Below are 14,450 nucleotides of genomic sequence, written 5' to 3'. Positions count from 1 at the left end.
TAAAAGAGCTTCTCTATTTAATCTGTTCGAGTGCAAGAAATTGAATGTAATCTTCCTTCAGGAAACTCACAGCACTGCTGACATTGAACCTGACTGGAGGAGGGAATGGAGTGGGGAGGCTTTTTTCAGTCATAAGAGCAGTAACAGTGGGGGGGTTGGTATTCTCTTTTCTAGAGATTTCTCACCTCTTTCCTGTACTGTCAGTGAAATAGTTCCAGGTCGGCTGCTGAAACTGTGTGCTGAATTTGAAAAAGTTAAAATGGTTTTTGTAAATGTTTATGCTCCAGCTGTGGCCTCAGAAAGACTGCTGTTTTTGGATGTGTTAAAAAATGTCCTTAGTAACTGTGACAGTGAGGAGTATCTGTTTGTGGGCGGAGACTTTAACTGTACAGAAAACCCTGTTTTGGACAGGAACCATCAGGAACCTCACCCTGCCTCTAGAAGGTGTTTTGTTCAGCTTGTGGAAACTTTTGAACTGTGTGATGTTTGGAGACATTTCCATAAAAGTCAGCGTCAGTACACCTGGGTTCACTCCAGAGATAACTCTTTATCCCTGGCCAGACTGGACCGTCTCTATTGTTTTGAACATCATATTAATGTATTTAAAAGTTGTGCTATTAGTCCGGTTGGTATTTCTGATCATTCTCTTGTACAGTGCTCAATTTTTATAAAGGATGTAAAATGTAAAAGTGCGTACTGGCACTTCAACGTCTCTCTGTTGTCTGACAGTGTTTTTAGAAATGTTTTCAAGTGTTTTTGGCTGAACTACAGACAAACCAAATCTGACTTTGTCTCCTTACAGCAGTGGTGGGATGTAGGCAAAGTTAAGATCAAGCAGCTTTGCCTACAGTACACTCTCAATGTCACAAAGGACATGGCCAGATCTATGAGAGCTCTGGAGAGAGAAGTGGTGGAGCTGCAGGTTCTAGCAGACTCCACAGGAGAACGAGAACATATTGAAGTTTTCAAAAGCAAAAAATCAGCTCTGTCTGACCTGCTGGGTATTTCTGCTCAGGGTGCTTTGGTTAGATCACGTTTTCAGAATGTTGTTAAGATGGACGCTCCCTCTCACTTTTTCTTTGGTCTCGAACGTAAAAATGGCCAGAGGAGGCTGATACACTCTCTGCGCTCTGACACTGGGCTGCTGCTGCAGGAGTCGGCTGATATTCGTCAGTGTGCTGTTGGTTTTTATCAACAGCTCTACAGGACTGAGTTCCAGGACGAACCAGAGGTGGCGCTGTCCTTCTTTGAGGACCTTCCTAAGGTCCCTGAGGAGGATAATGCAGAGCTGGAGGCGCCGCTCTCTGCTCAGGAGCTGCAGGAGGCCCTGCAGAGCTTGCAGAGTGGGAAGGCTCCTGGGATTGACGGTCTTCCTGCAGACTTTTATAAGACTTTCTGGCCTGTTATAGGTGAAGATTTGTTGGTTGTTCTCAGGGACAGTCTGAGAAAGGGGAGGTTGCCACTGAGCAGCAGGAGAGCTGTTCTCACCCTCCTCCCGAAGAAGGGAGACCTGCAAGACATTAAGAACTGGCGTCCTGTGTCCTTACTCTGTACTGACTATAAACTGCTGTCCAAAGTGTTGGCAACAAGATTGAGAAAAGTGATGGAGCAGGTCATTCATGTGGACCAAACATACTGTGTACCCAGCAGGTTGATATCTGATAATATTACTCTAATTCGGGACATTTTGGACCTCTCTGGTTCATTGGGCTGTGAGCTTGGTCTGATTTCTCTAGACCAAGAAAAGGCTTTTGACCGAGTTGAACACCAGTACCTGTGGCAGACGCTGCAGGCTTTTGGATTCAGCTCTGGTTTCATAGCCCAGATCCAGGTCTTGTACAGTGACATTGAGAGTGTACTCAAGATTAATGGGGGTTTAAGCGCTCCGTTCAGAGTTCAGAGGGGAGTCAGACAGGGCTGCTCCCTGTCTGGGATGTTGTACTCTCTGGCCATAGAGCCCTTTTTGCACAAATTAAGGTCATTTTTGTCAGGTTTCTCTTTTCCTGGGTGTAGTAATTGTTTAAAATTGTCTGCGTATGCTGATGATGTCATCGTTCTTGTGAAAAACCAACATGATATTGATGTTTTAAATGAAACTGTGATTAACTTTAGTAGACTCTCCTCTGCTAAAGTGAACTGGAGAAAAAGCGAGGCCTTGGCAGTAGGTAAAGGACTGATCAATAGACTGGTTTTACCTGGAGGCCTCGTGTGGAAGAGTGGAGGACTCAGATATCTGGGAGTTCATCTTGGTGATGAGACCTTCTCTTCCAAAAACTGGGACTGTCTTTTAGAAAAAGTCGAAGGCCGTTTGAAAAAATGGAAATGGATTCTACCTAAACTGTCTTTTAAAGGTCGGATCCTGATCATCAATAACCTTGTGTCCTCCATGCTGTGGCATCGGCTGGCTTGTATGGACCCTCCTTCAAACCTGCTGTCCAGAGTGCAGGCGGTCTTGGTGGATTTCTTTTGGGACCGTCTGCACTGGGTCCCACAGAGCGTCCTCTTCCTGCCCAAGGAGGAAGGAGGACATGGGCTTGTCCACCTGGCGACCAGGGGGGCTGCTTTCAGGCTCCAGTTCATCCAGAGACTCCTGACTGGACCTGTGGACCTGGTCTGGAGACCCGTAGCTCGTGCCATACTGGAGAGGTGTGGTGGGCTGGGTCTGGCTGAGTCTCTGTTTTTAATGGATTTAAATGGATGTAAGTTGGATGACCTTCCCTGTTTTTATCAAGGACTGTTTAAAGTATGGGGAATGTTCCGTAAGGACAGACTGAACACATGTGACTCGGTGTTCTGGCTTCTTAGGGAGCCGGTGGTTCACGGGATTCGGCTCCGGTGTAAAGCAGAACCAACCGTGCTCCAGAAACTGTGTGAGGCCAGAATCCTGACACTGGGCCGTGTGGTGGAGGTGTGTGGCCCTCACCTGGATGAAGCCACAGGTCTGGCCTCACGCCTGGGGATCAGGTCGGTCAGGGTGGTCAGCCTCCTGCTGAGAGGCTGGAAACAGCAGCTAACTGACTCTGAACTGTTACTGATTGCTGCTTATTGTGACGGTGTGATTCAGCCTGATGTTAGTGATCCTGTTCCTGATGTGAAAATTGTTCCTGTTTTTAAATGTGGTGGTTTTCTGTTAAAACTGAATAATGTTGCTGATTACAAACTGAGCACCATGACAGGTAAGACAATGTATTATCTATTAGTGAAATGTTTGAACCAGAACAAACTGAAAGAGAGAGTTGACAGTCCATGGAGAGCTCATCTGGCCCTGACGGAGGCTCAGAGGCCTGAGTGGAGAACACTTTATAAACCACCGATAACAAAGAGGGTTGGTGATTTACAGTGGAGGGTTCTACACGGTGCTGTTGCTGTCAATGCATTTGTTTCTGTCATCAATCCAAATGTTGTTGATAGCTGTCCTTTCTGTCCACAGAGAGAGACAGTTTTCCACTGTTTCTTAGAGTGTGGTCGTCTCTTCTCTCTACTTCAGTGTTTGACTCACATGTTTGTTTTGTTCGATGAGGTTTTCTCACATCACATGTTCATACTGGGTTACAGGTACAACAGGAAAAAGAAAATGAAGTGTCAGCTTTTAAATTTTGTGTTGGGTCAAGCCAAAATGGCAATTTATCTCAGCCGGAAAAACAAGCTTGAAAATTCATTTGATGTTGACGCAACGTTGATTTTTAAACGTATGTTGAAGGTGCGTCTGAAAACTGATTTCAGTTTCTATTTTTTGACAAATAATGTGGATGAGTTTGAAAAGATCTGGTGCTTTAAACAAGTGTTGTGTTCTGTGAAGAACGATGAGCTGGTTTTTGGTCTTTTTTTGAATTGAGGATGTCTCATTTATTTCATGTTTTTTTGTTCAGTTCATTGCTGAGTTTTATTTGTTTTGTACTTTTGATTTCGTAACAGTCATGAGCAAATAAAAGTGGTTTGAAAAATCAAAAATCTCCCTCTCCCTCTCTCCCTCTCTCTCTCTCTCTCTCTCTCTCTCTCTCTCTCTCTCTCCCTCTCTCCCTCTCTCTCTCTCTTTCTCTCTCTCTCTCCCTCTCTCTCTCTCCCTCTCTCTCTCTCTCTCTCTCCCTCTCTCTCTCTCTCTCCCCCCTCTCTCTCCCTCTCCCTCTCTCCCTCGCTCTCTCTCCCTCTCTCTCCCTCTCTCTCTCTCCCTCTCTCTCTCTCTCTCTCTCTCTCTCTCCCTCTCTCTCTCTCTCTCTCTCTCTCTCTTATTTACCGTTGCCCTTCAGTTTCATACAGTTGGATCAGTTCTGGTCTGTTCTTTCCTCCATCTCACCCGTCATGTAGTGAAGTTGGTTGTCCTGAAACTAGGCCTGTGGGAACAGTGACAACGGACTGACGGTTAACGAGACACAACTCTTTCTTTCACTTAAGGAAAGAATGGAATGTTAGAGACGAATAGAGTCGGTGATACCTGTCTGTATCCATGGTTACACTGCTAAAAATGCTAATTCAGCACACTTTTAAACACTCACTGGCAACATTATACTTCCTGTTTATATCAACCAAAGCATCATGGGAAGTATAGTTCCACAACTTACTGCATGATTATACCCCAAATAAAAGTAAGGTGTTGGCAGTTCGGTTCTGTCTGAAGGGGGGCACTGTGAAACCCCCGATATAGCACTACAGACGTGTCACTTCCTGTTTGCCTTGTGTTCTATTAGCCTCTGTAACTCAGTACCTTAATGTATGTTTGTTTTTCATGGTTTCCTGCAGACGTCCAGCAGCTGTTGGTGATTACAGAAGAGGTTCCCCCTGAGCATCGGCAGGAGGAGTGGAGCCCCAGTTTGGAACAGGAGGACCCACCAGAGCCCCCACACATTAAAGAGGAACAAGAAGAAGTCCAGACCAGTCAGGATGTAGACCCCCCACACATTAAAGAGGAACAGGAGGAAGTCTGGACCTGTCAGGAGGGACAGCAGCTTCAAGGGCTGGAAGAGGTGAAGGTAGAGGAGGAGGAGGACGATGAAGAGAAACCTCAGTCCTCACAGCTTCATGAACAGATGGAAACAGAAGCTGATGAAGAGGACTGTGGAGGACCAGAACCAGCTGGGAAGTCGCATCCAGATACATATTTAATACCTGATACTAAAGACCAGGCTGAAGACTGTTTTGAAGGGGAAGATAATGGCAGATATAATTCTTGTGAGAAGCAGTTGAGCTGCTCTGTGTGTAGTAAACAATTTAACAAAACCTCAAATCTGAAGACACACATGAGAACACACACAGGAGAGAAACCATTCAGCTGCTCAGTTTGTGGCAAAAAATTTGCCCAGAAACCACATCTGCAGAAACATTTTAGATCCCATACAGGAGAGAAACCATTCAGCTGCTCAGTTTGTGGTAAACGATTTGCACAGAATGGACATCTGCAGAACCATTTCAGATGCCACACAGGAGAAAAACCCTTCAGCTGTTCACTTTGTGATAAATGTTTTTCTCGGTATGAACATTTACAGCTACACATGAGAACCCACACAGGAGAGAAACCAGTCAGCTGCAAAGTCTGTGACAAAAGATTCACTTGGCCCTGTCAGCTCCGAACACACAATTGTGTTGGTAATCCCTCAGGGTATAACTCCTGTAAGAGGATACTGAAATGCTCTGTGTGCAGTAGACAATTTAACAAAACCTCAAATCTGAAGAGACACATGAGCACGCATCTGAACAGATGGAAACAGAAGCTGATGGAGAGGACTGTGGAGGACCAGAATCAGCCAGGAACTCACATCCAGATAGGTTTTAGTGACATGGACCGACTTGGACCAATAGTTGATACTGAAGTCTTTGACACCGATCGTGTCTGATACTGATCGTTCTGACAAAATATAGCTGGCTAGTTGCCTTGCTAATATACAGCTGTCAAAAAACAAATTTGGAAACTGTTGTTGATGTTTGGTCGATCAAATCTCTATTAACTCTGTATGTTATACCATTGGAAAGCTTGTTAATTTCCCTTTACAATGATGTCCTAAATGTCAAACAGAGTATTCTCCTGCTGGTATTGACTCTTGTTTTGCATTGTTTGGGAGACTGGCTGATAAAATTCAGTATCAGTAACAAGAACCAAACGCATGTCGGTAACTTTATGCTTTATCAATTGAACAAACAGTCAGGAGTCTCAGTAGTGGGTGGTAGAACCAAACAGCCACATCAGCCTGGCTTCTCATGATGGTCACATGTTGCTTTGGGATGGTTTTCTCTCTCTCAGCCAGGATTTGTGGGATCAAGCTGATCCTACCAGTGTTCAGTTGGGTTGATGTCTGGGCTGTCCAAATTTTCTCTACTCCCACTTTCTCGAGGTAGTCTGTGATAACCCTCTCTGTGGGGACGATGGTTGTCATCTTGGAGGGTGGGGTTGAGGGCGCAGATTGTGGAGATATGAGATCGCCACGGGCTGCAGAATCTCATCTCGATATGTGACAGCATTGAGTTAGCCTTCAGTGGTAACAAGCCTTGTTTGGCCCATGATGGAAATGCCGCCCTACACAAAAGCTGTGACTCTACTGATGCAACAGTCAGTCCAGCATTTCTCTACGTTGTCTCCATCCACCAACTGAACACTTGTGGGATCAGCTTGGATGTGCTGTACGTGCCCGAGTGACCAACCCAACTATGTTAGCTGTTCTTCCACTGAGGCTCCTGACTGTTTGTTCAATAAATAAAAAGTAAAATTACCAATATGTGTTTGTTCCTGTTATTGACAAAGAGTTCAATCAGCTGATTCCCCCATACAACTCAAAACGATGAGCCAATACTAACAGGAGAGCACACTGTTTGACGTTTAGCAGATTTCATTTGAGACCCGCCAGCATGATTAGCTGTGCTGCTCATCCCACAAATGCAGGATCCTTACAGATGGGAGATGAACAGATTTTCCAATAACAGAAGATTCACAGGTAGGAACACAGTGACAACAGAAATATGATTGAACAAACACAAGTTTCCATGAACTGAAGAAGCTTCTTGAGTGAGAGGTGAAACATCTTCAAGAACTTTATCAAGTCCAGTTGCTTACTACAAACCTTGATACAAACAAGTTTCCAAACTTTTTTGATGAGTTTAACTTGATAAACTTTAGTAAAATGACAGTTATCAGGATCATGGTTATATTAAGAGTTAAACTGGGGATTGTTGGTTAACTTTTAAGCAGCTCAAACATAATTTTGATTCTGATTTAAGCATTTTGAGCATGTATATGTATATAAATGTAAGGTGCTGGAAACACTTGAAAAGTGCTTGAATTTTACTTAAGAAAATGTGTAGGAACGCTGGCTCCTGCCTGTCAGTTACAACAAGAACTGGACTTGGAATCAAATCAACAATGATGTATATTATTATGCACATGGTTTACTTATATGATCATCTTCCTGTAGATGAACTGTTTTAACATGATGTGATGTGACCAATAAAATGTTTTCATTATAAAACAGTCACCTCCTGTCTTTGTTAAAGGTGTATAAAAAGTGTTGTAGTGGTAGAAAATCAGAAAAAAAAAAATTGAGAATGATTAACTTCAGATTTTTGCTAAAGATAAACAGACTTTACCTTTAATCACTGTTGACTTTACCTTTAAGTTTTCAAAGTTTGTCTTTTTTAATTTTTGAACATGTTGCCTCCTCAAAATTATACTGAAGTCAGTTGAATGTAATAAAGCTTCAGTCTAACTGAACTCTGAAGTTCATTACGTGTGCTGTGTCGCCCCCTGCTGGACATTTTCAGGTTTAAACGTTTGGTCTGCTGATTCCAGAGTAATTTAACCTCCTTTATTGTATCTCAGGAGCGTGACAGCTGGTTATCGGTTCATATTTTATAGATTATTTCGTCATGTATTAACAGATGGTCTGGTTCACATGTAAATGTGTGAGATTCTGGAGCTTTTATTTTGACAGTTGAGAAGACGATGCCTTATGAATTTTGGGGCTTTCTTTGTATTTGTGCTGAAAAAGTAACGCAAGTGACGCAGTAAATGTAAATATTATTCCCTCATATGATTTTGTTTTTCCACACATTAATGAACTTTTTTCACTTTTGGTGGAAGCCTATCGGCTCTCCAACTCTGAACTCATTCACTATTTTGTTTTCTGGACACTGTAAGGGACAGAATTAATATGAACATTATTACTATCTTAGTGAAAATAATATTTATATGTTTACTTAAATGCATGGAGAATAAATATAAGTATTTCCAAGCTCAAGAATTAAACTTCCTGCTCAGTTAATGTTCTTTTAAGTTCCTCCTGTGTGTGACTCTGGGCAAAGCCTGTAATTTCGGTACCACTTCTTTTATTTTGAAGCTGCCCCGGAAGTTAACTTCACATTGTTTGAGCAAGATGGCGGCCGGCAGAAACATTTCTGTTAGCCAGAGTCGTCTTCTTCATACAGAGTGTGTGACATGATCAGTGTGTGTGTCGTCTGTTGGACTCGGTGTGTGTGTTTTAAAATGTCTAAAGTCCAAATGTTGGTGAAGCAGCGTCTAACTGCGGCTGAACCAGCAGCGGAGCGGCGGCGGCGGCTCTATTCTGGACTTTACGGTAAGTAAACGGCTTTATAAGCGGTTAAATGTTTCTGTTATTCGTGACTTTATTTTAATAATTTTCTCACTTTCAACAAACAACTGATATGGTAAACAACTTGAAGAACTATCAGCATCATGAATTAACACGGTGTTTTTACGAGCGTACATCCGGTTTTTGTACGGTTTTCATAATAAAAGCATCCACATTGATTCAGGATTAACTGTATTGATCGATTCACTTGTTACAGCAGTTTATGGATCGACAGTACAGATGGAAGAAGAGTAACTGATGTATAAAAATACAAATAAAACAATAATAAAAATGGAATTGGGTGAATGGGTTCACATTATGAATGGATGTTAATGCACAGTGTAAATAAAATATATACAGATAGAGAGAGACTCGTAATATGATGTTAATTTAAAAAAGATTATATATGTATATACCACTCATTCTTGAGAACTGGAACAAATCATACCCTACCAATAAATAAATAAATAAATACATAAATAAATAAATGAATGATGTTACTACAAAAATTAATTTTTTTGTAATTAAAAGAAAATATTTGTATGAAATGTCTGTAATTTATGAAATGCTTTGGTTTGCTTTAATTTAATTTATTTTTAAACTGTCCATGTGTCAGAACACAGCCAACAATTCACTTCAAACTTTTTAAAAATGTGTTAAAATCCTTCAAAATCTCAAACGATCAATACCTACTGATAACACAGGTGTAAAAATGTGTTATTATGATCATCTTTTTTTAAAGTATATTTTGTATGAAAATGTTGGACCTTTAAAGTTGTGTCCCAGATGATTTAATCAGGCATAAAAAGGCAAGAATTCTGCTCAAGCAGTGGTAAACTTAATATTTTTAGACAAATTCATTCAATAATATTTCTATCAGATGTGTCTCAACCATAACATGTCAACTCTGTAGTCCTTCTAAATCAAAGATCAATAAGAATTATGGTTTAGAAATGTGTATTTTGATTAACTTTAAGAGACTCTGAGACACTTTCTAAAATAAAATGGCTGCTGACTACGATGATGCTGTGACATGAAAACATGGAACATTTTGTCAACTCTGTAGAGAAGTAGTAGAGGTTCTGTTCATTAAACAGAAAAAAACATAACAGAAATAGTCATTAAATGTATAGTATTGTGCAAAAGTTTTAGGCAGGTGTGAAGAAATGCTGTAAAGTAAGAATATAACCGCTCCCAACATTTTCTTCTAAGACAGAGAAGCCACGCTCTGACTGATGTTTGACCAGTATTTATTATCTTCTTTTTTAATCAGCAAACACAGTGAAAAACTGAAATAAATTATCACAAACACAAGCATCTTACTAGCACACAAAATAATGCACAAACAAAATATTGGGCAAAATAAAATACACAAACACACACCATGTGCACCTTTTAGGAGCAGAAATTTAGGAGCTGTTATAATTCTTAATGCACAGCTACTCTTCTGTGTCAAAATCTTGCATGTGGCCTCTGAGGACAGCTTCCAGCAGAACACACCTTGCCACTCTTCCATTAACTATTCAGCATGTGAACAGAGCATGCCGCCTACTCAGTACAATACAAGGGTTTGGCCAGTAGATGTCGCCACTGCCCCACAAACAAAGGTACACCATCAAAAAACAATTTACAAGATTATCACAAGGCAAAAAGAAAACAAGAACATTGAAATCTCTTGTGATTAACACACTTTCTGAGTCAGCTACAAAGAATGCTTTCAAAAATATAAAATATATTAAAAATATAAAAATATGAAGTTTTTATCAGTTTACAAAATTCAAAGTCAGTGAACAGAAAACAAATCTAAATCTAATCAATATTTGGTGTGACCACCCTTTACCTTCAAAACGGCATCAATTCTTGTAGGTACACTTGCACAAAGTCAGGGATTTTGTAAGATGGTGGTCAGGTGTATGATTAAGCAGTTATACCAGACAGGTGCTAATGATCATCAGTTTCATATGTGGGTTGAAACAGTCATTAACTGAAGCAGAAACAGTCATGTAGGAGACTGTTTCAAAAGTAGAAGCAAGTAGGGCTTTCTGGCAAAACTTCACCTGCATTCAAGGTTCACAGAGACAAGGATAATGGGTCAAAAACGTAAATATCCAGGAACACTTGTAGTATGTTGAAAATAAAGTAGCTCAATGAACTTATTGTTATTATTATATATATACATCATAATGTCTGTATGTCACTTTCCTCTGCAGACGTCCAGCAGCTGTTGGTGAGTAAAGAAGAGGTTCTGGACCAGGAGGACCCACCAGAGCCCCCACACATTAAAGAGGAACAGGAGGAAGTTTGGACCAATCAGGAGGGAGAGCAGCTTCAGCGGCTGGAGAAGGTGAAGGAGGAGGAGGATGAGAAACCTCAGTCCTCACAGCTTCATGAACAGATGGAAACAGGAGCTGATGGAGAGGACTGTGGAGGACTAGAACCAGCCAGGGACTCACATCCCAATACTGAAGACAAAACTGAGGACTCATCTGAGACTGAAGTCAGTGATGAAGACTGGGAGGAGACCAGTGATCCTCGGTCAGGTTTAAACTCTGTGATCAATAAAGAATCATTTATCTGTTCTGAATGCGGGAAAACATTTGTCCATAAGACGAATCTGAAGAGACACCTGAGGTGTCACAGCGGAGAGAAACCATTCAGCTGCTCCTTCTGCAGCAAAAGTTTCACCCGGAGGGAGCACCTGGTCGCTCACATGAGGTGTCACTCAGGAGAGAAACCATTCAGCTGTTCAGTCTGTAACACTAGCTTCAGTCATGGCTGGTCACTGGACAAACACATGAGAGTTCACACTGGAGAGAAACCATTCAGCTGCTCTCTGTGCAGTAAAAGATTCACACAACGCTCTGATCTGGTTGCTCATTTCAGGATCCACACCGGAGAAAAACCTTTCAGCTGCTCCGTCTGTAACATGAACTTCACTCAGCGTCACACTCTGGTCCAGCATATGAGGACACACACCGGACTCAAACCTTTTACCTGCTCCGTCTGCGGGAAGAGGTTCTCACGTAAAGGTCACATGACAAGACACATGACGGCTCACAGTGGTGAGAAGCCGTTCAGCTGCAGCATCTGTGGGAAAAGCTTCATGTGGCAGTCACAGTTAAAAAGACACGAGTGTGATGGTGAGCGGCGCGAAGGAAAATGAACAAAATTCCAAGATCTCATTGGGATTGGCTGAATTTGTGTTAACTGTAGTGATCACAACATTGCAACTTCCTGTCACGACTGACTAATTCTGGTCCAATCTGATCAACAGAAAACAGCAAATCAAAACTAATTTCTCTGCAGTTGTTTATTATATTTTACAGAGTTTTGTCTCAAACATTCAACACTCTGATGTCGGCAGGAAGAAATTCAAACGGCATCTTTAAAGTTTAATTTTGGCTTCAATCACCACAAATTTTCTGAAAATCTGACCAATTATCATAACTTCCCATCAGTTCCACCAATCATAGCCCTCCCCTGCACAAATGTCATACATGTACATCTCAATGAACCAACTCAGTGTTTTACTATGAACTATTGCTTTGTGTTTTTATTTTAATATTTTGTCATGGGACTGAATAGAACACGTTTTGTCATTATTGACATTCATCAAAGCTCTGTGCTAAGGTTGTCAAAGGTTTTTAAATACTTTTTTGATACCACATTATTAAAATTCAAGTGTTCATTCAAGACTTTAGTTCAGTTTCTATTTTTCTGCCTGAATTTTGTTTTGCAGCAGAACCAGACAGTGTTCTTTTCCATACTGCACTGTGAGCAGCTTGTTAATTTAATATATATATCTATTTTCTACTTTGTGAGCTTAGGACTGTTTTCTTTTTGCTGTGATATCCAAAGAGGTACCAAGTGCCATTTTTGAGTTTGAGCTCCAACAGCATTTTAGTTCTTTGTGAAAAAACCCACAGGTGCACTTCTTCATTTACAAATAAAACATATTTTATATTTTCATTTTTGTTTTTGCTAAGGTCACTTTATGGGTTAAAGTGCCACAAACATCACAGTTTTTAAATAAATGCTGCCTTTAAATGTCAGCATTTTAGACCACAACAATCCCAAAAACCACCCATGAAAACCTGGACAGACTGATTTAAGATTAAATGAGATAAAATAAGTTTTCTATCCAAATGTTGATATCCCACAATCTCTGATCGTACTGTACATGAACATTACATTACCTGATGTTACCTCCTATTTTAACTCTTAATCACTTTTAGTCTCTCCACAACTTTGCGGGCTATTTTGGGGATTGTTGTGACCTAAAATACCTGATTTCAGGGCAGCTTTTCTCAACAATGAAATTGCAGGAACAAGCAAAAATTGCTTAAAAAACTGTAGATTTAAAAGGTAAATCTGCTTTGTTTGTAAATGAATAAGGGCAAGCAAAATCTTTTGGAGGAAAGGGGAAATGCATATCCAGTCAAAACAGCAAGCACAACATTTGAAAATATAGACATGCACAGGGTGGTGATAAATGTCACTGACAATGACAAACCTTGTGTTCTTTTCGGAGTTGGAATTTGCAGGAAGCTACAGTGATTGGTCAAATTTGCAGAAAAGTTGCAGTGTTTGAAAAAAATTGCAAGATTATGCATAATTAATGGTGATTGGTTGAATTAGCAACATTGCAACTTCCTGGAGGGACTATTTCCTGTCTTAAAACAGTTAGAATGAATGACTGAAAATGTCCAGCAGAGGGCGGCACAGCACATGTAATGAAGTTTCACATACACAGGTCACTGCGGCTGTACAAACAGTTGATATTGTACATTTATCCCGAACATGTGCAAACTAAACCAGTATGTAAGCAAGTTACAACAATAAAAATGAGATAATAACAGGAAACTCTGTTACAAAAACACACAAACACACACTGCACTCCCTCCAGGAATAAGTGGGCTGTTTTTGGGATTGTTGCAACTAAAATGCTAGCTCTGGTAGGTCCTCCTGGTCCAGACTGGAGCTCCACTCCTCCTGCTGTTGCTCAGGGGGAACCTCCTCTTTACTCAATGACAGCTGCTGGAAGTCTGCAGGAAACAGTAAACACACACTTACTGTAGGTAACCGACTGACTGATGGAGAAGAACCTCATACAACCACATTTCAAAAAACAAAACAAAACACAAGGTTACATTCAATCTATGAATGAAATGAAAATGAAATGAACGAAAAGTTTGGGACAGTCCCAAATTATGAGCAGACATCTCAAATCCCACCGTTTGTCCCAAAAATTAAGCGTTAGCCTGTTACCCATTGATTAATAATGAAATCAGAGATTTGCACAACAAACACCACGTGTTGTAATTTTCTGTGTAACTGTAATATTTAATGACATATCAGTCTTCTGTTGTGTGATGAAGTTTGAATCTGTCAGCAGCAGATATTTAGTGTCTGATAATAATAAAGGTTCTATATATATGACTGATCAAAAGAACAGTTTGGTTCTTTACAAGGCAGATAAAAGAACAGATGAGTCAAAAGGAGGATCTCTTCTATTTTAACTTCAATCAACGATCAAGAACGCACTTTATTTCTTCAGCTGTGATCAATGACCTGCAGACTACAGGTGACCTACAGGTGATCTGACAGGATGTTCATGTCTCTTCCTCTAGTCTCTCTGAAGTCTGTTGAAAACTGTCCGACTGGACTGCAGCTTTTTGTCTCCACCTCCTGCTGCGTCCTCCTGATCTCGTCTCTCCAGGTGAGGCGCAGTTCAGTTTGAACGAACCTAATCTGACTAATAATCTGAATCCTGCCCTCAGACCCCCCGGATCAGTGATCAGAGCTGATCGATCAGTGATCAGATGTGTGTGATCAGTGAGTGAGTGTGGTTCCAAACCTGCTCTGTGTAACCGAAGTTGA

General features: G+C 40.9%; 1 protein-coding gene across 1 annotated transcript in view; it reads left to right on the top strand.

Moving 5' to 3' along the window:
* LOC146313667 (uncharacterized) overlaps window positions 1–12,263 on the top strand; it is a 15,323-nt gene extending 3,060 nt beyond the window's left edge. The window contains exons 2-4 of the mRNA XM_084738396.1: window positions 4,738–5,825; window positions 8,384–8,555; window positions 10,781–12,263. Coding sequence (XP_084594522.1) covers window positions 4,738–5,825; window positions 8,384–8,555; window positions 10,781–11,733 — 2,213 coding nt within the window. The 3' untranslated portion in view covers window positions 11,734–12,263. The remainder of the gene's footprint in view (window positions 1–4,737; window positions 5,826–8,383; window positions 8,556–10,780) is intronic.
* The last annotated feature ends 2,187 nt before the right edge of the window (window positions 12,264–14,450 follow it).

The sequence above is a fragment of the Lutjanus erythropterus genome, chromosome 16, assembly GCF_056507025.1.
Source record: "Lutjanus erythropterus isolate fLutEry1 chromosome 16, fLutEry1.hap2, whole genome shotgun sequence".
Taxonomy (NCBI): domain Eukaryota; kingdom Metazoa; phylum Chordata; class Actinopteri; order Lutjaniformes; family Lutjanidae; genus Lutjanus; species Lutjanus erythropterus.
The sequence above is the reverse complement of the archived record's forward strand: the minus strand, read 5'-3'. Positions and strand labels throughout refer to the sequence as shown.